At 38.6% G+C, this 27,889-nt stretch overlaps 1 protein-coding gene across 2 annotated transcripts; it reads left to right on the top strand.

Annotated features, from left to right (window-relative positions):
- ipo5 (importin 5) lies at window positions 1-26,498 on the top strand. 2 transcript variants are annotated; one of them, NM_001079572.1, is made up of 26 exons: window positions 1-99; window positions 5,851-5,931; window positions 6,998-7,190; window positions 7,901-8,003; window positions 9,242-9,338; window positions 10,419-10,523; window positions 10,781-10,903; window positions 10,982-11,102; window positions 11,587-11,674; window positions 12,327-12,433; window positions 13,796-13,920; window positions 14,015-14,104; window positions 14,840-15,013; window positions 15,892-16,110; window positions 16,235-16,318; window positions 16,934-17,066; window positions 17,280-17,401; window positions 17,968-18,064; window positions 18,786-18,958; window positions 19,580-19,691; window positions 19,771-19,826; window positions 21,842-21,964; window positions 22,727-22,946; window positions 24,325-24,550; window positions 24,814-24,955; window positions 25,655-26,498. In NM_001079572.1, exons 1-26 carry the CDS (start codon window positions 19-21, stop codon window positions 25,739-25,741), a joined length of 3,282 nt encoding a protein of 1,093 aa, NP_001073040.1. In that variant the 5' UTR covers window positions 1-18; the 3' UTR covers window positions 25,742-26,498. The 2 variants fall into 2 exon arrangements, with proteins under 2 accessions (NP_001073040.1, XP_012812633.1); XM_012957179.3 differs by having other exon boundaries at window positions 7-99; window positions 24,322-24,550; window positions 25,655-26,483.
- Window positions 26,499-27,889: the final 1,391 nt, after the last annotated feature.

Below are 27,889 nucleotides of genomic sequence, written 5' to 3'. Positions count from 1 at the left end.
GTTTCTGGAGCAGCAGCAATGGCGGCCGAGCAGCAACAGTTCTACTTGCTCTTAGGTAACCTGCTCAGCCCCGAGAACGGCACCAGAAAGCAAGCAGAGGTAAGAGTTGGACTGCGCAAGGGGGCGGCTCGGAAGCTGTACGCGTCTTATTCTGTGAGGTTGGATTGGGTCAGCTGCTGAGCGCGGCCCACGTGTGAGCCCCGACCGGCACCTCCCTACGTGGAACCCGGCATAAGAGCCCAGCGTTATGCCTCCTTTATACTGCCTAAGCCTCTCTTCCTCTTTTATAACTTTCTGCTTCGGCGGGACTTAGGGACGTACCATTTAGCGGTGTCATAAAGGGTTCATGCTGTGTCAGTCTGTGTAAGACTCAACTAACCTGTGGCTGCATAGCTCCCGTGCATCTAGTACTCGCTGGATCCCATGACAGCTGTCAGAGGATGTCGGACTTGAATTTTAACAGCATTTGAGGATTAGTGTCCCCCCCCCCCATCTCTTCAGCATGTGAGCTGCGCTGGCTGTTGGGAGTCAAATCAATGGAAGTTCCCCTGTGACTCACTCCACATGGAAGTTACTGGTGGTGGAGCAGCTGTTGGAGGCGCACTTATACTTCATACTGTAGACTGTGCGCTCCAAGCAAACATCCCCGGACAGACCATTCTAACTTTAGTAGGGAATCCCAACACTAAAGCCCCAGTGACAGTTTAGATTTGTACAGGAAACAGGATGGAGCCGCTGCAGCTGCGACTTGTAGTGCGACAACTGAGGGGCCACAAGGTCCCTGTCTGTAATAATGTTAATCTGGTTGCCATAAATTAAGTTGAACGGAGGGATCCATCATTAGTGGGCCTGGAAGTCAGTGATTGTCTCTTCGGGCTCTGATTGGCTCAGCTCTTTTATCAGTGACATCATTGCACTTTCCCTTCAGCACATTCCTTTATGCAACAGTGAAGGGCTTTAATCCCCTCACCACGTATCCCACTCATTGTGTTCTTTTGTTAGTACGCTTGTGAATAGGTCTAAACGAAACTACTGATCCATCCTGTGTCTGGCAATATTGCTAGTCCAAGAACAATTGTATGTTAATCTTTATTAAAGCAGATGTATTTTGATTTAGAAAGAGAGCATTTGTACTTAGGCACAGCATGTATCTAGTATTGCCTGATGTGCTGGATAAGTCACCTTACAGCTACAAGTATCTGATATGGGTATCCGCATAGATGTTGTTTCTTCAGGCTCTCAGGTTTCTTTTTTGTTGCTTTGGGTTGTCCAGTTGTCTGTAGCCACGTAAATGCACTTTTGAAAGACTTGTGTCATTAGGGAGTTGTCGCTTTATTGCTACTCGTATATATTGATCATTCCTTTTCCATTACCTGTAATAGTTTTGCTCAAATGGTCTGGGGGTTTGTTGGAGAAAAAGCTAGTTGCATAATGATACTTGTTTAGCTACTCTTTGCTGTTGTATGGTACCTTTGGCTTAGGAATGTAAGTCTGCTCTAACAGTTTAATTACCACACACTAGTCTTTTGTGTGTATTTTTCCATAGAAAATCTCCACAACCCTAAAGTTTAACATTTTAAGGGCTGTGACACACGGGGAGATTAGTCACACCGCGACAAATCTCCCGCAATGCCATCCCACCGGCTAGAATGTAAATGCTGGTGGGATGGCATACTCGGCGCCGCAATTTGACGAAGTTTCCTCTCAAGGCAACTTCGGCAAATCACGGCATCACATATGCCATCCCACTGGTGATTTACATTCTAGCCGGTGGCATGGCATTGTGGGGAGAATAGTCGCGGCATGACTAATCTCCCCGTGTGTCACGTCCCTAACAGATCCGAAGAAAGGCAGGGTTGTTTGGCCAATATTATGTCATTTAAACAGGGCTGTTAAGTTGGAGGCAATTTTGAGTATCTGGAGTCAGAGTCTGAAAAAAATGAACCGACTCCGACTCCTACTAAATTTAAATGGGAATAAAAAAATAAAGCAAGTTTAAATGTCCCAATTCACAAACAGTCATAATTAATTACTTCTCTGCTATAAGAATAAAGCCCAATACACGCAGTGCATAAACGAACACGTTGAGTGACCATGAAGCATGCTTTTCATTGACTGTATGAATGTATAAAATACATTAGCATATTAAAAACAGAGGAGTTGGAGTCTGAGTCGGAAGTATCAGAAACTGAGGAGTTGGAGAATTTATCTACCGACTCCACAGCCCTGCATTTAAATAGTAAAGGTGGCCATACACGCTAAGATCTGCTTGCTTGGCAAGTTTGCCAAGCAAACAGATCTTCTCCCGATATCCCCACCTATGGCGATATTGGGCCAATTCAGTTGTTTGGTCCTGGCGCCAAACAATCAAATTAGAATGACTGGTATAGGCGTCCGTCGGTTCGGACCACATCAGCGAGCCAATGCGGTCCCCGATCGAGATCTGGCCAATTTTAGGCCAGATATCTGTTGGGCAGGCCCATCGTTAGTGTCCATACACGGCCCGATAAGTTGCCGAATCGGTCTAAGGGACAGTTATCGGCAGCCTGTGTATGGCTACCTTAAGTCTGGTTAAGAAATCATGACCTAAATTTGGGTTTTAAAGTCAGGGGCATATTAAGGTTCGGTGCTGCCCTAGGCACCGGACCTAAATGCGGCCCTACATCAGGCCCCCACCTTGCGCATGATGTCGCTACCCCCCAAAGCCTGTAATAAAGAGACAAAGATTTCTATGTGCATAGTAAACATGTCTTTTAGGGCTCTGGCACACGGGGAGATTAGTCGCCCTCGACAAATCTCCCTTGTCACGGGCGACTAATCTCCCCGAACTACCATCCCACCGGAGAAAATGTAAGTCGCTGGTGGGATGGCACACGCTGAGCAGGCGATTTCGGCAAATCGCCGAAGTTGCCTCGTGAGGCATTTTCAGCGATTTGCCGAAATCGCCTCCTACTTGTTGTGACAAATACGATTGTGTCACACAAATTGTCGCAAAGTATGAAAAAGTCACAAAAAATACACACAGTACGAAAAATACAATTTTTTTGGATTCGGAAACAATCGTACTTTGATAAATGTGCCCTTTAGAGTGCAATTCCTGGTGGGGATTTAAAGATAGCTGAGTAGCTTCCAGTATTCTCTGCATTGATCCATGTCAGACTTTCAGGGATATTTTCTATATTATTGTGCCATAAACCCCCAAGACATGCAGAGCTGTCTGGAACTCTGCAATAGATGTTTGATGCTTGCTAGTTAGAGGAAGAGACAATAGCAAGTGTCAGAAGATGCTAAGTACTGAAACTACTTGTTGCCTCAGAAGCATTTACGACTCTATAGTAAAGATAAAATAAAGCTTAACAAAGAACTAGGCTAAAAATGTTGCACATTGTTTTGAGATTCTGTACCAGTACAATGCGACCCCTGCTCTTTAGCTGACGATCTGTGAATCTGAAGAGGTCCCCAGTAGCTCCCCATCCAATATTCTGCTGATTCACAGTGCATGCTTTGTTCTACTGTCAGTTACCTGAGCTTACCCGAGTATATTAAAGTCACAGTACGAGGCTGATAGAAGTAATTCAATTTCTCATTACACGGCAGCTCAGAAACCAATGTGATCTGCTTTTAGTAATTAGCCCTGTAGCATCTTTTGACATGTGAACCTCATTTTCTGCTTAATTTGCAACAGCCCTTAAGTTTGGCTTGTCAATAGCTGCTCAGAACACACTGAACATGTGGGTGTCACTGTCACTCCTGAAAAAAATTCAAGATGGTGACACCCTGTGCACTAGTGATGTGCGGGTCGACAAAAATTCAACTTGAACCTAACTGACAGCTTATCTGCACCCGACCCTAACCCATTGAATCTCTGTATTTCTCGACCCAAACTTGCCCTGCCCCTCCCTGATGTCACGAAAGGGGCAGGACATGTATGTAAAACTTTATTTATAAAGTGCTACAGAGATACCTAGCAATGTACAATCTTACAATATTCACAATTACACAGATATACACTTGTCCTCCCTGTGTGTATTTGTATTTATTTATTGTATTTAAGTGCATTGCGGTATGAGACAAAGTAGGTCCCTGCACCGTAGTGGGTGTGAATCTATAAATACTGACATTAGAAGGCAGAAGCGGGGCCTATTTTAAGGGTATATGTGGCAATCTGGAATTGGGTTCAAGCAGAGTTTTAAAGTGATACTGACACCAAAAAATGTATATTAAAAATATGACCCTACTTCCAAACCTACTTATAGGTCATGCTGACTGTTTTTTTCCTAAAAGTCCTGTTTTTCTACATAAATCCTACTGAAGATCCTGAGCCCGACTGTAGCTTCTCAATCTGTCAAAAGGGCTATGTCATAAACTGGGAGGATTCAGCTTGCTGTTTGCTTCAAGGAGCTCCCCCTCCCTCCCTCGCTCCTCGCATTGTGAACTAGATAGCAGGCAGGCTTGATCTTTCTGTTGCTTGCCTGCTTCAAAGGGCTGCCCCCCATCCTTTCTGCTCTTTGCGCGACAAATTTAAATAGCTTTCCAGTGCCTGCCTGCCTGCTAAGGGCTCTCCCTCCCCTCTCCCCATTACATATAGACAACGGAGCGGAGCTTATGTCACACACCAGCTTAAAGCAGAAGGGGAGTTGCAGGTTTGTGATTGGGCATATTCACCTGAAAGAGGGGAGCAAACATGGCTGCTCCATGGGTCTGTAATTCATGCTACCATAATTATGAAGCAAAAAAACCTTGCAGATTAAGTTTATAAGGAATTTAAAGCTGACGCAAATTAAAACACAACAGCAGGTGTAAAAAAAAATTTTAATTGGCTGTCAGTATCACTTTAAGGAAGCAGCATCCTGCTAATCTCCCCACAATGCCATCCCACCTGCTAGAATGTAAATCGCTGGTGGGATGGCATATGCGGCGATGTGATTTGCCGAAGTTGCCTTGAGAGGAAACTTCGGGCGACTTAGGCAAATCTGGCACCGCGTATGCCATCCCACCAGCAATTTACATTCTAGCAGGTGGGATGGCACTGTGGGGAGATTAGTCGCCCATGAAAACGAAGATTTGTCTCGCGGCGACTAATCTCCCCGTGTGTCACTGCCCTTATGCATAGAACTGTCTTCAGCTGTCACATTAAGTGAGCTATAAAGCTTGCCCTGTTTCTACTTTTGGTTGTTGGTATTTATGTACTTGAACTTCAAACATTTTTGTTTTAGAAGGTTTATGTCAAGAAAAGTAAAAGTTTTGATCAGGTTATGAAACAAGGCTTATGCACCAATATATACCTTGTTTTGCCCTGCCAATAAACACCCATATTAAAATTGAGGTTGACCGAACACAGAATCTTGTTTTAATTAAATCAGGTTTTTAACATTAAATAGTGTTAACTTACTTGTGCTTTCTTTCATATGTAGATAAATTGCCAGATGGCAAATTCTATAGTACTTTAAACAAAATGAAAATATAAAAAAAAATAAATGGAAATTTTGCAGTAGAAAAACTTTTGCCCATTTTTGATTCATTATATTAGTGAAATTTCTGTTGTGTAATGCTGTGGATCTGTGATCTATAAAATCTTGAAATCTCTTTAAAACTATACATATTTGGGCTCTTGGGAAAACACGGGACTTTCAGGTATATAAAAAGAGATTTCTGGTCTGTTTCTCTACATTGTGAAATAGATGTTGGTTTTTTTTTTTTTTTTTTTTTTTTTTTTTTTTAAATTAAGAGACCTTTATCTTGTTATAGAAGTGCAATTTGTAGTAAATACAAATGTGAATTGTGTTTATCTTATTTCCTTTCCTTATTTAGTTTGTATTAACATTTCTATTTACGTGCCCCATCTTACAGGAAACCTACGAGACCATCCCTGGGCCATCCAAAATCACATTTCTTTTGCAAGCTATCAGGAATGGAGCTGTTGCAGAAGAGGTATGCAATAATAATTTCTATTTATTTTTGAGGGAGCTATACTACATTTGTTCCTTTATGAAGGGGCCTCAAATAAAAGCAAAATTTCACTTCCCTATTTTATTAACGTAGTATCTATAAATGCCATTATATCCCCCAGCATTGTATAATAAATGGGTGTATACATTTAAACATACAAAACAACCAGTCCAAGATATGTGAGCCCTGCCTAATGTAATTTTAGCCAAAAAAAAAACTAAAAGATAATGCTACAGTGTGGAATCTGTGGCATGTAAACATTGGCTAATCATCAGCAGATCATCTGGCTTTCGCTTGATCCTGTATCTGCACTGAAAGACACTGCATCAGCCTTGGTGCGCACACAGGGTGGATTTCGGCTCGGAAATATGTGAGTTTTCATTTTTTCACCAAGATGCGCACTGTGTCTGCACCCAGGCCAACGCAATGCAAACTGAGGCAATTGGATTGGCCTAAAATCGGCCCCTTGTGGCAGTAGCCTACAGGTAAGCCAAAAAGAATGTTGTATTGGTCAGCTGATTTCCATCAGTTGCAAATACCCAAATACCTGGTTGGTGGAGATGATTTAAAGTCTGTTTTAAGGACAAGAACATCTTTACTGCATCACATACTTATTGAGGCCGCCCCCACCCACATCAAGGTGTTAACAGCTACGTAATATTGGTGTCCCTGTTGATTGATGAGCATTTAAATGTTCACTGTCAGCCAATCTTCTCAGGGCAGCCTGTGGGGGAGAAGAAACTGTGCAGGGCGCACAAATTTTTTTTTGCCATCCTTTTAAGTTATAGTGAACCAGTGATAGGAAAGGATTGACAAAAATAAAAAAAAAACAAAGCACTTATGACTCATGACCGTATGATACATGATATTATGATCACCATGGTCCCCCTTTGAGGAACACTTAAGTCCAGTCTCCATCTTTAGCCACTTCTCATTTTCTTGAGTTTGTAATGTGCTTCCAGTGACATAACGGCAATTTCAGACAAGAATCAATGGGAACTCTCACCCGTACAAACATTACCCATTATATATTTAAATATATTTCCAGGTAAGACAGATGGCAGCTGTCTTACTGCGACGTCTCTTGTCCTCCTCATTTGAAGAAGTTTATCCTTCCCTTCCTGTTGACCTCCAAACTGCCATCAAAAGCGAACTTCTGCTTGCCATTCAAGTGGAATCTCAGTCTAGTATGCGGAAGAAGACATGTGATATTGTCGCAGAGCTGGCCAGAAACCTAATAGGTATGGATCTGTTTGTTAGCTTTGCACAATTGGCTCCTCATACAACTAAATACATGAAATTTCTGATATTGTAATACTCCTTGAACTAACAGGAACTGCAGGTTCAGAAATTTAGTGTAAGGGGATAGCAATCATCTGTAGTTAAAAATGACTGATTGACATTGGCAACCTTACACATTACTTGAAATCTCTAGTAATCGTTTGTTAGGAAAAGATGAGTGACTTGTCGCTAATCGCAGCGACTTAATCTCCCCTTGGGACATTAGCCTTAGAGTGCCAAAACATTCTCTCCATTGTTATCCTTAATGGAGATTCAAAGAGTTTAAATAAGGTAACTTCTAAGGGCTCTGGCACACGGGGAGATTAGTCACACGCTCGCGAGGCATTTTCGGCGATTTGCCAAAATCGCATGCGCAGCGTGTGCCATCCCACCGGCGACTTACATTTTCGCCAGTAGGATGGTAGTTCGGGGAGATTAGTCGCCCGTGACAAGGGAGATTAGTCGTGGGCGACTAATCTCCCGTGTGCCAGAGCCCTAAAGTTCACAAATATTTATAGTAGGAACTGTAATTAATTAAGACTATTTAAGAAACAGATTTATTAAACCAACTACAGTTATACAGTTTTATCCTTTAAGATTTGTGACTTGCTTTGTACTTAAACATTTGCCTTTCTTATGCCAGTGTTAATAATTCACTTGTTCCTTGTAGATGATGATGGAAATAACCAGTGGCCTGAAGCATTAAAGTTTCTTTTTGACTCTGTAAGTTCCCAAGATGATGGACTGCGTGAGGCAGCACTACACATCTTCTGGTAATTATCGTGCTTTTTAGTATTAGTCTGTGCAAGGCAAACAAAATTTAATTTTAACATTGCATTAACAGATGTGTGCTTAGACTGGGAAAGGGCAAACTGTGCCCAGTTCCCTAAGGAGTTGCTGCTTCCAACTTTCCCAGGAAAGCGGATGGTGCATTGTAGCATGTTTGAAACATGACGGATTCTCTTTAAATTAATACCCCACTCTGTAGGCCAGTGACTCACGGGTTTATAAAATAGAAAATGCGCTGGATGATGCATGTGCTGAGCAGTGACAGGCCACCTTGAATAAAACCATCATGGAGCATTTTGGCACCAAGATCTGCCTGTCACCGCTCCCTGTCAGTTTGGGCACTTTCCATTTCACAAAATCAAGTCTTTTCAGTGGATGGCTGTGGCTAACCATAAAATCCCCATGTCTTTTTTTTGTCCAGCGTTAAGGTTCACATAGCCATAACATATCTAGTACAGTATTTTAACTCTATTCATTGCCTGCTATCAGAAATCTGGCCTTTTTTCAAATTGCTTTTCTTCTTTTAATGAAGTCAGTCCACTTTTTCAATTTTTTGGTTTGCCCCCCATAAACAGATATTAGTCTCTCTATAGTCAACTTAAAAGTTTAAATTAAGGAACTAAGGATCTATCTGCTTATTCCAATTTAGCTTCCCCTCTGAGATTCCTGAATATTTATTTGGAAACCCTATTAATTTGCTTTTTTTTTTTTTTCGTACTGACACAAATAGTTCATGACAGATGACTTATGCCTTCAGAGCTGCATTCTGTATATAAAGTAAAATTAAGTGTACTTCTCCATCGTGCATTACACCGATTTTAATTTCTTAAAATACACACAGCTATGGATAAAAACTTTGGAAATACTTCTACAGTGGATATAACTAAAGCTCCTGAAACCACAAAGTCCAGCCCCACTTCAAAGATATTTTTTTTAAAAAATGTTATTCCCGGTATGGTTTTGTCCATTTTTACAGTCAGTAGTACACTTGGAAAAACTGGCTTTGCGGCCATATCCTTCTGATCCTTAACATGTAGCAGAGGCAACTCCTACTTCAGAGGCTGAAAGGTCCTTTGTTAAGAATAAATATGGTGCTTTTATTTTGTGCCTCAAATGTTTTTCTGCAGTATTTTCCCTTTCCTCTCCTTTTTATCTAGTTTAAAATATTTGTATTTTATTTTCTTATGTGGACATATTTGCTTATACTAGATAATAATTTTAGGAACTTCCCTGGAATTTTTGGAAACCAACAGCAACATTACCTTGAAGTTATCAAGAGAATGCTTGTGCAGTGCATGCAAGAGCAAAATCATCCTGTAGTAAGTACAATTTATGATGAAATCCTTCACTGTGCAAAAAATACCTTTTTATAAATACACTTGATATCTTTTAGCTTTCCTCTGGATTAAGTGACAGGCTTCACTTTTAGGTAAAGTTTGAACTTAATGGGCATGTCTTCTTTTTAACCTCATCTACCATTTTAGCATGAGGTGGTTTTGTTGCTTCCTTAAAGGCTTCAGTATAGATACCGTATGAGCTCGCCAATGAGTATGTTGGGTTCAGGTGCACATGCTCCATAACTTCAGCTTAAGGTGTTATTACCACAAAGGTACAAGAGCAGGATTACGCTGAAGACTCTACTTTAGAGAGAGAAAATGGTTGGCATTTATAATCTGTATATAGGAGTGTGGGTAGGTCTAAGAGTACAAAATCTTCTCTACACTCCACTACACACATCATATAGCAGTGCTCTCTGTTTCCATATGGTGGTCAGTTATTTAAACTGCATGATCTAACATTGAGGTCTTAAGCAGTCTGTAGCCATAAAAAAAAGACAACAAAGGGCCATTGCTATCCCACATGTCTCTATATCCGTGATCCCCAACCAGGGGTTAGTGAACAACGTGTTGCTCTTCACCCCTTTGAAGTTGCTCCCACTGGCCTCAAAGTAGGTGCACATTTTTACATTTCTGGCTTGGGGATGAGTTGTGGAAGCACAGAGACAGTTTTACTGCAAGCAGAGCCTCCTGCAGGTTATCAATCCACATGGGGCTACCAGATAGCCAATCAATTATTTGGCATCCCTAAATATTTTTTTTCATTGTTGTGTGACTCACCAACATGTTTTACATCGGAGTGTGGCTCATGAATAAAAAAGGTTGGGGATCCTTGCTCTCGATGGTGGCTTCAACACATATGGCAGGCACACACAGATCCCACGAGCAGGCAAATAGTAGATAATAACAAAGAAGCTTTTTCTAGATAGTGGCCCTCTATGTGACAAAACTCTCCTCTTTGTCACTTATGAAAGTTCACTGAGCAGCTTTCATAATATTACATTTTTACATGTTTTAAATTGTTTTGTTTCCTTCAAAGTTGTAATTATTTTCACATTGCAGATCAGAACACTGTCTGCTAGAGCTGCAGGTGCATTTGTGCTTGCTAATGAGCACAATATTCCCCTGCTGAAGCACTTCTCAGACTTGCTGCCAGGTATACTGCAGGTAAGCATTTATTAAATCATAGGTGAATTTAGAAAGCCACATAAAGTGTATCCTTTTTGTGTGTGCTATTACATTAAAAGATAGTTAAAAGGGGTAATGTGTAGTTATTGAGCTATATTTTTGCCAGAAAGAAGTTAATATCATATGCAGGCAAAGCATGCATTAGATTGCATGAATGGAGGCTTAGAATTTTTATTCATATCAACTTGTTTTAAATATAGTGATTTAAGCTATTTCCTCTTTTTTTTTTTTTTTAGTCTGTAAATGAATCCTGTTACCAGAATGACGACTCTGTCCTAAAATCACTGGTTGAGATTGCAGACACTGTACCAAAATTTTTAAGACCACATCTGGAAGCAACCTTACAACTGAGCCTGAAGGTAGTAAAATGTGCAGAAGAAGCAGATGTCTTGAACAAAGCCTCAGAGCCTACTTAGTTTTTCTATTCCTTGTTGTAGCTTTGTGCAGACCGAACACTGAGCAATATGCAGAGACAACTGGCCCTGGAAGTCATTGTCACCCTTTCGGAGACCGCAGCAGCTATGTTAAGAAAACATACAACTATTGTTGCTCAGGCGAGTAAGTATACCTTATGGCATTTTCTGTGTTCGTGGTTAGATTTAACTATTACAGTGGTATTCATTTAACTTACAATAGTGTCTCTAGTGCATTGCTGTGATGTGTCAAGCTTGGAAACCTTAGAATTTACATTAGGGAGCTATATACTGAAAGGGTAATTAATGATTGGAGGTTTCGTTGTGTCTGAGAGGTGCCTACTTTTGACTTCCTAGAACAGTATACTGTTTTCATAATGTAATCTGGGCTGCTCCTATGTCATACAGAAATATACTGTGTGGAGTATCTTTGGCAATATATATTATGAAATATTCACATATATAAAAAATCTACATAAAACTATGTACATACATACTGTACATAAAACTACTCTATACACATCTATTCATCTAAGTGTGTTGTAATTATTTTTAAGTCTTATTGTTCATATGTACTTCTTTTTGTGGGCAGAATGACTTATTAAATCATACAACTTTTTTTTATTTAGTCCCTCAGATGTTGGCAATGATGGTGGATTTAGATGATGATGATGACTGGTCAAATGCAGATGAGCTGGAAGATGATGATTTTGACAGGTATTTGCTTCCTTCTGTTACATGTCTTTCTGCTGTTATACATGTTAGTCTGCAGTTGAGCGGTTAAAATGAGAAGCATTGTGTTTTAACAGTGTGTATGTTGCACACAGTTTACTGTGCTTAAGGTTTTAATGAAATCTATTATTACTGATGACAGTTGATTTCTAGTGATGAGCAAAATTTTTCTGCAGGCATGGATTTGCGGCAAATGTTTTTTTTTTTTTTTTTTTTGCGAAACTGGTGCAAAAACTTTGCCGCAGATAAAATTGCCATGTGTGACCATTTTATTTTGACGCACGTCACTTAATTTCCCTTGGAATTCAGAGATTTGTAACAATGTGTCAGTTTAGTGCAATGTTTTATGGTGGTAGATGGTGTTATGTTATTATGGGGGTACAGTGTTTATTTCAACAGGCTTATTTTTGCTTGTAAGGACATCTCAACATAGTAGCTATCAGAAATGTCAGTGATTTTGTTTGAGGGGAAAAAATGGGTTTTCAGGAATCACTTGTAATTAGTATAGGATCTATTTAAACATGAGTCATACTAGGGAACTTCATTGTTTCAATATTCTTGTTATTGGCTTTGCTATGTCAGATGAGTAGAAGGTATTTTTAGAATAGCCTATATAACTACAGCTTTGTCATTTCAGTAATGCTGTTGCTGGAGAAAGTGCCTTGGACAGAATGGCATGTGGCCTGGGGGGGAAAATTGTTCTTCCAATGATTAAAGAGCACATTATGCAAATGCTTCAAAACCGTAAGTCCCAATAATTTGTGAACTTTTGTAACTGCTAAATATACCCTGCTAAATAAACAGGCAACTAATAAGCAATTGGCTCTGATTGGTCAGATATAGGAAGATTTGTTTTTATTGCTATCTAGAGCTGTATCTGTTTTGTAAAAAGCCACTAAATCCACAAGTCTCATGCTGAATATGCAACTACAGTTGCAATCTGGATTGTGAGCTCCCAGCCTACAATGATAATAGGGCCAAAAATACTATTTAAGCAATAACTGGAATGTCACAGATTAATAGTTAATGTTCTATGACATGGGCAGCTGTAACAGATCTCTCCTGTATACTTCGGCTACACATAGAAGGTAATGGGGTAAAATCTAAGATGGAGACTTTCTGCCATTTTTCAATGAAACATCTGGTGCCGGTTTTTACATTGCTTTCTTTGCTATTCTTCCTCTTTCCCGCTTTTAATTTTATAGCTGTGAGGATCGCTTACTAAAGCAGCAAAAAACACTATTGCTTTGCAGACATATTGCATTAGTACCAATCTTTTAATTCATATCCTTTTACTATTTATCTTTAAGTCTGTCCTTCAAACCACTGCATGGTTGCTTAGGGTCCCAAAAGGGTAATGGGACAGCTGATCAAAAAGCTAAATTTAAAAAAAAAAAAAAAAAAAAAAAATTGGTTGGTGGCAACCAATTACAAAGTGTTAGAATACTCTTGTCATACAAAAAGTTTATCTTAAGATGTTCTACAGCTACAACACATTTTTATTATAAACTTATGTTTCTGCACAGGCTAAAAGAAAGTGGTTTCCTTTTAAAACACTTGCCTATCAAGCTCTTATTTTTAATAACTATCATTTGAGACTTGTAGGAGGTGACAAGAAAATGCTGGCCAGCCTGTAATGATACAGTGGCTGCTGAAGCAAGGCTTAAAACTACAGTCTTGGCTAGTAGGACCTTTGTAGAAGCAACAAGTTTACTTGGATCTCACCAAATATCAAGGCATATGACAAAGATGACTTATAGACTACAAAACAATGCCTCCTAAATTGGAAAGTTTGTTTTTAGATATTTCATTAATAACGACAGGTTAATATTGTCCAAACCTTCCACCACCTTAACTACAATTTCAATACACAGTTGGTATCTAGTTTTGGAATGACAGTTTTTTTTTTCAATTACTCTGTAGTTGAATATAAGTGGAAAATCAGGTTTACTGTGACTTTTCCAACACACCCACTAACACATAAGATATGCATTTTTGGGTATTAAATCCACCTCTACTTGATTAGTCAAGTAGTAGTCTTAACACGATTTACCACTGAATACTGGTACTTGTTAATGTGTACTGTTTAACTTTGGTTTGTTGCAGCTGACTGGAAGTATAGGCATGCTGGGCTTATGGCATTGTCAGCCATTGGGGAAGGTTGTCACCAGCAGATGGAGGGCATTCTTAATGAGATGGTCAATTTTGTACTGCTCTTCCTTCAAGATCCTGTAAGTATACTTTACAAAAAAAGTTTGTGGACCAGGAGTATAACAAAATATTCCTCATATGTTTATTGACATTTGACAATTTTTTTTTTTTTAGCATCCTCGAGTACGTTATGCTGCATGTAATGCCATTGGCCAGATGGCTACTGACTTTGCTCCTGCTTTCCAGAAGAAGTTTCATGAGAAGGCAAGACACTTTAGATCTACTCTGCTTCCTAAAAGGCTATACAATTGCATGTAATCTTGTTTAACCAAAGTAATAGTGGTTATAAAAAGATCCACCCGTTTGGTGAGGTCGCCCAACAAGTGGATCATTGCAGATATGGCCACATGTGTGCTGGACCATTTTGAGCTGGTCAGATTGTTTGGCCCTCGGATCATAATGGGCAGTAATTCAGGCCATTAGAAGAGGGCCACTTTAACACACTGATGTGGTCCTTGACCCAATGGAACTTTAAAACCAGCATGATAGATATCTTTGTAAATAATATATACATCTAGAAAGATATATTTCTAACACATTTCTGTATGTGTACTTGAACCGGCCCTATCTGGTCCCACACTTAGTTTGGTTGTGAGTCCTAGGGGCACATTTACTTATCCACGAACGCTCCAAGCGTATTTTTAGCGCTAATAAATCAGAGCGGTTTTGCCGCTGTTTACAAGCGTTCAGTACGAGAATTTCTGGACTTTCGGAGTGCCAATACGATATTATGACTAATACGATTTTTTCGTAAGCATTTTCGTGATATTTGCGATCTTCAGAAATTTTAGTTTAAAATTTTGATAAATCTGCCCCCTAGTTTCCTGACCTTATTCTCTTACAATGCCTGAATGAAGCTCTCAGGGATTTTCTGTAAAGATGCTTTAGAGTTGCAAAGCATGTAGTGCTATTTTAACCAAATACCCGTTTCTACACTAGGTTATTGCAAGTCTTCTGCAAACTATGGAAGACCAAGCAAATCCACGCGTTCAGGCTCATGCAGCAGCTGCTCTCATTAACTTCACCGAAGACTGTCCAAAGTCCCTTCTTATTCCATACCTTGATAATCTTGTAAAGCACTTGCACTCAATTATGGTGGTGAAACTTCAGGAGGTATGGTGCTTTTCCTTTCTAAAGGCTATTGTTACTTTTGCAAGGTTGTTTGCCCCTATGGCATTTGATTTTGTTACTAATATTGTTTTGGCATTGTTTAGGCTTTGTTGGCATATGTAATATTGTTGCTTTAATTTTAAGAAATGTATATGTCTGAAACTGAATTGTATAATGTCAGGATCCTAGTTTACCATTACATTAACTTTAATGTGTTGTAGGATGTGCCATTCTAACTTACCTTTCAGTTGGTCTTTGTTATATTCCTTAGTTTTTTAAATTGTCTATTTCCAGCTTTCAAATTGGAATTACTGATTGAAGTAGGCAAAAAAGTATTGTGAAGCTACAATTTTGTTATTGTTTACTTATCTTTCTATTACATTCCTATTCCAGTCTCTCATTTAAAACACTAGCTGGTTGCTATGACAAATTGGACCCCAGAAACAATATAACCTGAATAGTTGCTGAACAAAAAGTTAATTAAAAATTGATAATAACCGAAGACCAGTTGCTAACCGTTTTTAGAATACCGCGGTCATAATAAGTTATTTTAAAGATAAACTACTTTAATTGTTTGGCCAATATTCTGTTAGTTCTGTCGGTATAAGCATAAAAAGGTGGCCTATGAGTATATAGTGGGATTGCAAAATGCTACTATAGATTCAAAAACCATTAAGAAGGGTTTCTAGTCTACACTAAGTATTTGCATGAATGTACTGAACCTGAAGTTTGATTCTTAGCATGTTTTCCTTGATTCCTTGTTATAGTTATTAGGAATGGTTTAGTTGTCTTGCATTATATGGCTGGCCATTCTAGCTTTCACTCCTGACAAATGTTAGATGCGTTTTCCATTTTACTCTAAAACTTTTTTTTCCCTGTAGCTGATCCAGAAAGGAACAAAACTTGTCTTGGAACAAGTTGTAACCTCAATAGCATCTGTTGCAGACACTGCTGAGGAAAAGTTTGTTCCATATTATGATTCGTTTATGCCTTCACTGAAACACATTGTTGAAAATGCTGTACAAAAGGAACTTCGACTACTGAGAGGCAAAACTATCGAGTGCATCAGTTTGATTGGTTTAGCTGTTGGGAAAGAGAAGGTAAGCATTTCTTACATGACAATGAAACATAATTTTTTATACCTTTTAAAAAGTTGGATACATTAATATGTATTAGGTAACAAATATAATTCTAAAAGTAATGTTTACATGTATTCTCTTGCAGTTTATGCAAGATGCTTCAGATGTCATGCAGTTGTTGCTGAAGACGCAAACTGATTTCAGTGATTTGGAAGATGATGACCCTCAGGTGTGGATAAGTAGATGTATGCTCATGCATAGGTCCAGCCCTTGTTTATTTAACTTTCACTGTTCAGCATTTATGTGGTAAATGTATTAATTTTGTTTTTAAAAACCTTGGTTAAGAAAAAAGGGTGGAGACTTCTGTATAAAACAATTTCATGTTTTCAAGAAAGATGAAAAGTAAAATGTCAAATAAAATTCGAAATTCTGGTCTACAAAGATATTAATAAGATATAATTATTAATAAGTTATAACAAATGCAAGATAATAGTTATGACAGAAGATGACGTGCTCATGTTTTTTGTGTTACCGTTCTATTAAAATTGTCTGACAATTTTAAATTGTACGTTAATGAGGTTATATACCAAATCATTTTTTATATTCCATTTTAATATTTTGTCAAAACATTTTTCTTGTGTGTGTGTATATATCTATGCAACTTTGCAATTGCAGTTTGCTCTGAGAACTAAGCAAGTGAGGATAACAGTTCAGTGTTTACTATGTTTTGTTCTGCATTTGTAGTTGTAAAAACTGGCCATTTGTGGAAAGACCTTTTTGTTTGAAAATTTTAGCCCTTTGCCATTTTTAGTATAATTGTTAAAAATGTTTTTCTTGTTTGTAGATTTCCTATATGATCTCTGCCTGGGCAAGAATGTGCAAAATTCTGGGAAAGGAATTCCAGCAATATCTTCCAGTGGTCATGGGTCCTTTGATGAAGACGGCATCTATAAAACCTGAAGTGGCCCTACTTGATAGTGAGTACCACCCTTGTAGGTTATTTGGATTGTACTTTACATAATATATGCTAGCATGAGAAAAAGGCAGTGCTGAAAAGTAGTTTGGGATCTTAGTGCATTATAGTACAGCAATGACCTTTTATGCAACTTTGTAAAAGCTGTGCATTCTTTAAAATAAGAGGATATATGTTTATTTGTGTAAATAAGAGTAATGTTCTCTTTCCTTCCTAGCGCAAGACATGGAAGGCATGAGTGAGGATGATGGTTGGGAATTTGTTAATCTTGGTGATCAGCAAAGTTTTGGAATCAAAACGGCAGGCCTTGAAGAAAAAGCGACAGCTTGTCAGATGTTGGTGGGTGCTAAAGGAATAAGAATGTATAAAGTGTGAGCTTAAAAATGCAAATTATCTCTTACAGGGGTTTGAATGTTATAAACAAAGGGGTTGTCTTATGAAAGTTTCCTGTTCTGTGAGCTTGAGTGCAAGTGGTATTTTTCCTGCAGGTCAATATTTCTTGACCTGACTATTCTGCATGGCAGGCTTTTTTTTTTTTTGGGTTGGGTGTATATTTTCACTGCCCTAGCCTGGGCTTTTTGTTTGTATCTGGATCATATGCCTATGCCAAATTTACACAGTCCCACTGAACATACCATGCTTCTTATAGGATTTGTTACAAATTTTTGACCATACTTCTTTTAACTCTGTTTCAGCAGTACACAATAATGATTACTTGTTGCACAGCACAGTGCTGATCTATTGCTGTTAGAATGTGGAGGGTGCCAGTTTGTTTGACAAAAAGTTGCACATTTTTGAATGTCTGGCTCTTTTCTCCATAGTTCTTGAATGCTTGCTTTCTGACATGTATGCTTGAATTAGAGAGGAGATCATGATTTCCTAATGTTACTGTGCTTTCTCTGTAGGTTTGCTACGCAAAAGAACTCAAAGAAGGATTTGCAGACTATACAGAACAAGTTGTTAAGCTAATGGTCCCATTGCTAAAATTCTATTTCCACGATGATATCCTTTACAAAGAAGTAATGTTTAATGTCTAGCATTACACGTATATAGTTATAGAAATACTAGAAAAAGGTAGATAGCATGTAGCAAGGTAAATACCATATTATAGTAGGTTACTGTCACATTTTTCTAGTATGGTACAAGCCTTAACTGAGGCAGTGTGTCCAAAGCTTAATTAGGCTCTTATAGCCCCATAAACTACATAATTAAATGGTATATGCACTGCTCGGAAATGAAAAATGCTGTGTGCATTTGCTGGATGCAACTGCCAATTTAAATAGTTCAAAGGCAAAGCAGCCTTTTAATAATCAAAATAGTAAAGTAATGTTCAAATAATCATTTATAAGGACAAAAAGACAAAATTATTTTGATAATTATTGATGGGCTGCTTTGCCTTATAGTCCCATGCCAGACCAGGAGCTTTGCTCCACTGGCTTAAGCTTGTCACCAGTTGTGATGCCTGCCATAGACTTAAATGGCATCAACTTAAATAAGAGGAAGGTTGAGTGGAACAGGCTTTTTCTTTTTTTTTTTTAAAGTTTAGATGAGACTGACCTTAGGCATTAAAAAAGGTGGTGTTATACTTTAAGCCTGTTTAATTACTGTACTCCTCAAATGTAATATTGCTTTCCTCGTGAGTGTGTATATATGCCTTTTCCATAAGCTTTAAATAGCTTTTTCCCCCCATTTGTTGATTATTCTTCTATAACCAACATGACAAGTGTTAGAGTGGCAGCTGCAGAATCCATGCCTTTACTTTTGGAGTGCGCCAGGGTTCGTGGTCCAGAGTACTTGACCCAAATGTGGCATTTTATGTGTGATGCTCTTATCAAGGGAATTGGAACAGAACCAGACTCTGACGTTCTTTCAGAAATAATGCATTCTCTTGCAAAAGTAAGAAATTTTCACGATAACATAAAAATTTTGATTGTGAAGTTTTCTGACCTTCAGCACTTCAAATATTTATTTACTGACAAGGTCTTGGGGCAAATGTGTGTTGTTTTCAGTAACCCCTTTGGAAAGAATCTGGACTGGACTATATTTAATACATACTATAAATCTAAATTGGTGACACAATTCTATTGGATGTATTTAATGTTTTTTTTAGTAGACTTGAAGTATAGTGATCCAAGCTACGGTATGATTCCTTCTATAGAAAAGGCCAGGTCATAACCATTCCGGATAACTGATACCATGCTTATAAATACATTAGGGGTCATTCATAAACAGTGGACAACCAATACGAAGTCTTGCTTTCATTGTTGTACCTTTAGCTGGCTGAAAAAATGTAATCACTGGTTGCTATGGGTTACTGTCCCAGGTGCAAATTTGCCCAATGTTCATAAGTGAGCCCAATTGACTTACTTTTTAAAGAACATTGCACATGTAATTTAGGCATCTTCCAAAATACAACTGAACACAATATACATGTAATCCTTGACAAAGGCATGCAGAAATATGATAAGTTATTTTCTTAGCATAAAAATACTTATGTCAGTTTACATTGTTTGACAGTGCATTGAGGTAATGGGTGATGGGTGCTTAAACAATGAACACTTTGAAGAGCTTGGTGGAATACTGAAGAGCAAACTAGAAGAGCACTTTAAAAACCAGGAACTCAGACAAGGTATTTGACTGCAAAATGTTTAGTTGCCTCAGATAATAATGCTGCCAGAAATGCATATATTTTGTTTGGTTTCTTTCAGTGAAAAGACAAGATGAAGATTATGATGAGCAGGTTGAGGAGTCGTTACAAGATGAAGTAAGTTTTTTCATGTGTTTATTCCCCCTTACATTTTCCCCTGATTCCACCATGCTTTGCAGATCTGCATGATTTTGTTTGGGGAATATCTGGCATGTTCCAGTATTGTGCTATTTGGCCACTTGAGCGAAAGTTGAAATTGAAATGTGCTGGTAACATCCTGCAGAGACGTTTGATTCCATCATGTTCTAGACTGAACATTTACCCTCCATATACAGTGGTTTTACTAAAGTATTCATCCCTCTTGGCATTTTTCATGTTTTGTTGCCTCACAACCTCGAATTAAAATGGAATGTTTTGAGAGTTTGCATTATTTCATTTACAGAACATGCCTACAACTTTAAAAGATTTTTTTTTTTGTGAAGCAAACAACAAATAGAACAAAATAACAGAAAACTTCAGCGTGCATAACTGTTCATCCCCCTAAAGTCAGTACTATGTAGAGCCCCCTTTTGCAGCAATTACAGCTGCAAGTTGCTTTGTATAAGTCTCTATGACCTTGCCACTGGGATTTTTGCCCATTCCTCAAGACAAAACTGCTCCAGTTCCTTCATGTTGGACGGTTTTCGCTTGTGAACAGCAATCTTCAATTCTGACCACAGATACTCAATTGGATTGAGGTCTGGACTTCCAACATACCAACATTCCCCTTAAACCACTCAAGTGTTGCTTTAGCAGTATACTTCTGGTCATTGTCCAGCTGAAAGGTGAACCTCTGTCCCAGTCTCAAATCACAGGCAGACTGACACAGGGTTTGCTCAAGAATATCCCTGTTTTTAGCACCATCCATCAGGTTTCACTGTGGCGATGGTGTTCTTGTGGTGATGGGATGTGTTGGCGCCAGACATAGCATCTTCCTTGGTGGCTGAAAATTTTAGTCTCTTCTGACCAGAGCACCTTCCTCCATACATTTGGGGAGTCGCCCACATGCCTTTTGGCAAACTCAAAATGTGTCTTATATTTAACATAAGTAATGGCATTTTTCTGACCACTCTTCCATAAAGCCCAGCTCTATGGAGTGTATGACTTATCGTGGTCCTATGGACAGATACTCTAGTCTCTGCTGTGGAATCTGCAACTCCTTCAGGGTTACCTTTGGTCTCCGTGCTGCCTCTCTGATTAATGCCCTCCTTGCCTGGTTTGTAAGTTTTGGTGGGCGGCTTTCTCTTGGCAGGTTTCTTGTGGTAACATGTTCTTTCCATTTAAAGATGATGGATTTAATGGTGCTCCAGGGGATCCTCAAAGATTTGGATATTTTTTTTATAACACAACCCTGACTTAGATAGGACACAGGTGGATTTCATTTCACTATTATGTTTTGAAGGTAATTGGTTGCACATATATTTTTCTAATTTCACTTCACCAAATTAGACTATTTTGTGCAGATCCATCACATAAAATAAGATTAAGAAACATTTAAATTACAGATTGGAATGTAACAAAACATGAAAAATGCCAAGGGGAGGGGTGAATACTTTAGCAAAGCACTGTATGTGTGGATGAGGTTATCTGCTGATTTTTATGAATTTATTTCCAATATGTTTATCGGTAGCCATCTTTGGCATCCTGTCAGGGAAAAGCATGTTTTTTCCAAAATGTATCTGTTAATTGTACTGGTGCAGCAGAATGCTGCACTAAAGCAAACAGATTTTTTATATTTAATTTTGAAATTTGAGCTAGACATGTTAGTTCCCCAGGTGCCCACAGCAATGTGACTTGTGCTCTGATAATCAGTCACACTTTACTGCTGAGCTGCAAGTTGGTGTGATATACCCCACCTAGTGGTAGACATGAGAACAGCACCCAAGAAGGATAAACCATGTTCTGCTATTATGCAACTACCATTGAATAGAAAAAACTTTTTAAGTAGGAGCCAACGAGTTTTACCAATGCATGACAGAATTTTTACTTTAATTGCTGATCTTTAATAAATCTGGGTGCAACTGGCCCTGCTAAATCCAAGTTTGTAATGGAGTAGTAAATGTTCCTAAATAACATTTTGTTTTGTTTTTCAGGATGACAATGATGTTTACATTCTGACTAAAGTATCAGACATTTTGCACTCTATATTCAGCAGCTACAAGGAGAAGATTTTGCCATGGTTTGAGCAGTTGTTGCCTTTGATTGTTAACTTAATTGTGAGTATAATTTAAAAAATCTGCATTAATTTTAGGAAACTTTTGTAGACAGTGCATAGACTGGGTCATTCTAAAGGTGCCATCTGCTCTGTAACATCACTTTCTATGACAGACAAACCTTGTTTTCTACTCAGTGATTTTTGACAACCTCTCAGCATAGTGTGTTAATAGCTGCCCAAAGCACACTTTGTAACATAGTAACATAGTAAGTTGGGTTGAAAAAAGACATATGTCCATCATGTTCAACCATAATGACTATATATAACCTGCCTAACTACTAGTTGATCCAGAGGAAGGTAAAAAAAACCCATCTGAAGCCTCTCTAATTTGCCGCAGAGGGGAAAAAATTCCTTCCTGACTCCAAGATGGCAATCAGACCAGTCCCTGGATCAACTTGTACTAAGAGCTATCTCCCATAACCCTGTATTCCCTCACTTGCTAAGAACCCATGCAGCCCCTTCTTAAAGCTATATAATGTATCAGCCAGCACGACTGATTAGGGTAGGGAATGCTGTATGTCCGTAATGCTCAAAAGATTGCCTAGCAAGATCCAAAATGGCTAGCTCCTGTGGACAACTTTAAAGTCATGAAACAGTAATAAGTTCTGTACATAAAACAAGTGAAGGTACTTTTGTTTTGTTGTGTGAAAAGGTGGAAATGTTAAGTTTAAATATAAAAGCATGTTTTGGCTTTATGGCTTTAGGTGTGCATGGATTTATGCGTACATGAGTAATTTTATATGGCTTTCTTATTCTCCTTCAGTGTCCTCACAGGCCTTGGCCCGACAGACAATGGGGACTTTGTATTTTTGACGATGTCATAGAACATTGCAGCCCATCCTCCTTTAAATATGCAGAGTATTTCCTGAGGCCACTGCTACAGTCAATTTGTGACAACAGCCCTGAAGTTAGGCAAGCTGCTGCTTATGGTGTTGGTGTAATGGCACAATTTGGAGGTGACAACTATCGCCCCTTCTGCACAGGTATGTACTGACAAAACTGTCATCTCTAAATCTAGCCTATATAAGTCCGAGGGGTTGTTCAGCTTCACATTAGCTTTTAATATGTTATAGAATACCTCATACAGACAAAAGCCAAACAAAAGGAGAAACCGGTCTGTAGTTGGGAATCTGATCAGCTATTGTCCTGGCTTCAGCTTCAAACCCAGTGGGTGAGCTGTAGCCTATAGGATAAACCCATGTAAATGGGATTTTTTTAAGAGTTTGGAATTTATTCCCAGAATTCCTTTTGTTTGCTTTTGTCTGTATGAGGCAGTCTCCTCAACCTTATTTATTTGTTTGTTTAAAAGGAAGAATCACAGTCCCATGTGTGACATGTTTTAAATCTGTCAAGCTGCAGTGCAGTGTGGTGCCCTGAAATGTAGAATACAACACTGGTTACATTGGTGTTTTCTTTCATGTAAAGGTTAAAAGAAAAGTATTTTGGCATTTAACTGCCATTAGATTTGCCACATTAGTGCCACCTAGAACATTATTTATTATGAAGAAAGCTTTACCATAACTGAGTAAAGAGCCCTAGAAGCTTTCTCTGTTTGTCTAAGACAGCTGCTGCCATTTTAGCTTGGTCTCAGCAGCTTTAGTGCTGCAGCTCTAGCTGCTGGTAGCACAGATTACACAGAGATGGGAGGGGGTGAAGAAGAAAAGAGGGAGAGGAGCAGACTCTTGCCCCTGCCCTGAGAGATTTTACTGAGAGAAGAAAGTTTGACACATAACATGTATACACAAAAGAAGAAAAGGAAAACTCTGTGTTTCTTTTGGTAGAGGACTGCTGTGTTTCTGTGAGTGCTTATGGTTGTATTTACATAGACCTTTCTGATAAAGCTTACTTAGTTTTTACCTTTTCTTCACCTTTAAAGGACAACATAAAGAGCAAATGTGAATTGCAGAAAGTCAGTCAGCCAGTAGTGTACACCTCAGCCCCACCCCTCTAAAAAAAAAAAAAATGCGTGAAACAAATGAATGGTGTAAAGTGGAACTTTGATTGCAACCACAAGTAGCAAATGGGAAGCCCCAAAGTCTGGTCCACAGTTATCATTTGCCTAACTAGATAGTAATATTCAGGATCAGCCTAATAACCACCCCACAAAAAATTACAAAATTCAGGGAGTTTTCATTTCTTGGCATTCCTAGACTTAGTAACTGAATCATCTAATGTTTTGGGATTTTGTAATATGCAGATCAAAGAATTGTTTACGAATAAACATTTTACTACTTCTGTTTCTGTGATCAAAAATGGTACTTCTTGTTGCCACAGTAGTTATCATTCATACTAAAGCTAGCTCTTTTTTTTTTTTTTAGTGCATTTATTTATTTATTTTTTCAAATTCTCTGGTTACAGAAGCTCTTCCTTTGCTTGTTGGGGTTATCCAGGCTCCAGATTCAAAAACCAAAGAGAATATTAATGCAACGGAAAACTGCATTTCTGCAGTCGGAAAAATCATGAAGTTCCGACCAGATTGTGTTAATGTGGAAGAAGTCCTGCCACACTGGTTGTCATGGCTGCCCCTGCATGAGGACAAAGAAGAAGCTGTTCACACTTTCAACTTCCTTTGTGACCTCATTGAAAGGTGAAAATCTAATAATTTTATTTCTGACAGGAAAATGTATTTTTACTGATATCCAGCTTTACGTGTAACCTGAGAGAGGAAACCATAAACTTCAAAGTGTCTGATAATCTGTGGTTATTTTGGAAATATTTAATTTTGTACATGCTGCTTTCTAACTACATATGATTAACAATGCCATTGAAGTGGTGGTGGTCATTTGACTCCATTTCTGTTATGTTACACAAGTCCTTGGTTTGATGCCTTTTTACATTTATTTTCAACAGCAACAATCCAATTGTCCTTGGACCTAACAACTCAAATTTACCCAAGATCTTCAGTATAATAGCAGATGGTGGTGTTCATGAATCTATTAAAAATGAAGACGTATGTGGAAAACGGCTTGCAAATGTCATCCGACAAGTTCAGGTACAAAAGCAACGTTATGTTGAATGTACTATGATCATGCCTTTGCAACTTTGTACTTGGGAAACTTAGCTATATAATAAAGAGCTAAAACTTTCCTTTACAATTTTATATTATATTTTATAATAATTAGATGTTATATATAGATATTGTTCTGAAGTTAAAGTTCTGCTGGAACCTTGATGTCTGCATTCTTACTACTACTTTCTGTGTTTTATAGGAATCACAGTTCCCAATGGCTGCTGCCATTGGTTCCATGCATTCTGTTGGCTATGGTATCCCTAAAGCTGGTCATAGATGGTCCAACTGTTATATGTTATGCACCAAATTAACCCATGTGCTAAATGGATGGATACCTAGAGCGATTTTTGTTGTTCTTTGAACATCTCGAACTAAAGAGGATTTGTGACTCCTTCATTTTTTTAGCCAAACAGAAATTTTCCATCAAGTTTGATCATTCTTAGTCGACCAGAATAGTAGGATTATCATTCTAAAGGCCTTTTCCCCCCTGATTTGCTGGCCATACATGGCTAGATGGTTGAGAAGTATGGTTATAAAACTGCCTAACCAAATCTGAGCATTTATGGCAAGCTTAAAAAAGATTTAGCAGTCAAATAGTTGATGTATAGTAGCCATTATTGTGTCATATCATAAATGAATACAATGTTTATTAATGGTATATTCTTATACAATGTTTTGCAGGCCTCAGGAGTATTATTTACAGAATGTGTGTCACAGCTAAATGCGGCCCAGCAGAAAGCTTTACAGGATCTACTCAGCACTGCGTGAAAGGCCTTCACCACTACATATCAGGAAAACTAACATCAAATAAACTTACCTCTTCTGTTTAGGTTTTCTTGTTTTAGTTTTTGAGCAAAAAGAACAGTAGTGCTTATAGGCCAAGTTTTAGCAGGCCATCAAAAACAGCTGGCAGAAAGCACTAGCTATCAGACTGCAGTGTCAAATGGATCCTTCTACAAGAGAGCTGTCCCCTGCAGACATACAGATGGCTATAAAAGGATTATTTTTCTATCCTTACATCTTCCCTCCTTATATATTTTCCACTTTTGTGGGTAGGGGGGTTCACTTTGCCTGAGTTCCAGTAAATTAGGACTGTGGGTGCTACAATTGGTTCAAAATGGACTTCTTCCCATGCACTGGAAGTACTTGCAGCACTTTTTGACCTAGCATGATCAATGTGGTTCCACCACCTGAGTGATATGGTTACCATACGTATTTAGGATGGTTTTGCTATGGTCAATAATGAACTCCAACATTTTACTTAAAAAGTGGGATAGAAAAATTCCTTGCGCTTTGAAATGTATCCCAAACCAAAGGTATGAAGGTAATGTGGAAGTTTGCGCAAAGATTCATATTGGCATAATTTTTTTGTGCCATCAGCTGTTTTCATAGGATTTATGAATTGAGGCAGGAATATATTTAGCTTCTGGCCCTTGAATGTGAAAAATGTCTTTTGGCATGTCTTGCAACTCATTCACTCCTCAATAAACAATGAAATATCTCAACCAACCTTTTGGTAGGTTAATGCTGTCTGACTTTATTCTGTACTTGAAGTTTTCAAACTGTCAGCTTCGGGGATTTTTTGGGGTTTAAGACCCATATGCTATCCAACGTATCCAACTTCTGTGTAATAGAGGGCCAGAATTTTATTTTACCAACTTCATGGAGGGCTGAGAATGGAAGCCATCTACTTCAAACCACACCTATGTTATCACAATAACTTTTAAGACGCACATTAATAATAATTAGATCCATATGCTGCCGCCTCCTCCCCTGTGCATAGCACAGCAACCCCCAGCAAATAAAATTACACACCTTAGGGGGACCCCCTAAAATTATTTTATATTATAAAATTATGCGCTACATTGCCTTCCACAGGCAGGGTAGGGCAGGCAGAGTGCGGCCCACACAGGTAGGGAAGGGCAGGCAGAGTGTGGCACACAGAATAGGGAAGGCAAATTATAACAGGCAGGCTAGAGAAGGACACAGGGAAACATGACTACTCAAGTAACTGATCATGACTACTCAACATCAACAGTTTGTACTGTACTACATACAGTGACAATGTCGGCACTGCTCCTGCATTGTCTGAGGTGTGAACAATGTGGGAACCTACAGACTGAGGTCTTATATATGCTAACAGTACAGGGCTTACAGCCTGAATGTGTGAAATATGCAGGGGCCAGTTAATCTCAGTACTGATTCCATTTTGAAGATTACGCAAAGGTAAGCAGTCACAGCAGCCAGACAGATGGGTAGCCACACGGGGGTCTGTGGGCTGCCAGCTGGCAGCTCTGGTTTAAGGCATAATTTGCAAGATCTTAAACTTTTTATGGGCACAATGTATAGAAGAACAATATAAATAGAAGGCCAGAGTTAGACATTTCCACTAAGATACATGTGACCTAGAGCATTAGACATGGTATTTGCTGTTTAACCCTGGCTAGTAAATCATAACTGGGGCAGTGGTGACAAAGTGATCTCTGCCCATTCCCTTCAATGGAAACTGCCTGGACCTGAGCAGTGCAGCAATGGTTCAGGATGATTATTCATTTATCCTTAGCCTTGGATTGAATTGGATAAAAGCTTGTTTTTATCAGTAACTGCAAACCCTATCATTGTGCAAACAAGTTTTTTTTCTAAATGTGATCTTTATATTGTACTTTGTGCTCATGTTTGGCTGAGCATGCTTGCATATTAGACATGCTCATAAAAGGATTGTTCACCTTGCAAATTAACTGTTTGCATGACGTAAGCATGATTGTAGAACAAACGTCAACTTGTCTATTTACTGTGATTTAATTGAGTTTCTTAACTTTTGGGGGCAGTTTGTAGACCCATTGAAAATGAGCGGAATACAAATTTGATGCATTACAGTTTTTTTTTTTTCATGGTTATAGTTAATCAAATTTCTTC

This window comes from Xenopus tropicalis, chromosome 2, assembly GCF_000004195.4.
Source record: "Xenopus tropicalis strain Nigerian chromosome 2, UCB_Xtro_10.0, whole genome shotgun sequence".
NCBI classification, from domain to species: domain Eukaryota; kingdom Metazoa; phylum Chordata; class Amphibia; order Anura; family Pipidae; genus Xenopus; species Xenopus tropicalis.
The sequence above is the reverse complement of the archived record's forward strand: the minus strand, read 5'-3'. Positions and strand labels throughout refer to the sequence as shown.

Excerpts from the sequence above, each read along its gene's own strand:
- ipo5 (XM_012957179.3), top strand. The coding sequence starts at position 19 with ATGGCGGCCGAGCAGCAACAGTTCTACTTGCTCTTAGGTAACCTGCTC. Across the intron at positions 16,319-16,933 it reads TGGAAGATGATGACCCTCAG|ATTTCCTATATGATCTCTGC; the intron begins GTGTGGATAAGT and ends TCTTGTTTGTAG. Across the intron at positions 22,947-24,321 it reads CTATCGCCCCTTCTGCACAG|AAGCTCTTCCTTTGCTTGTT; the intron begins GTATGTACTGAC and ends CTCTGGTTACAG.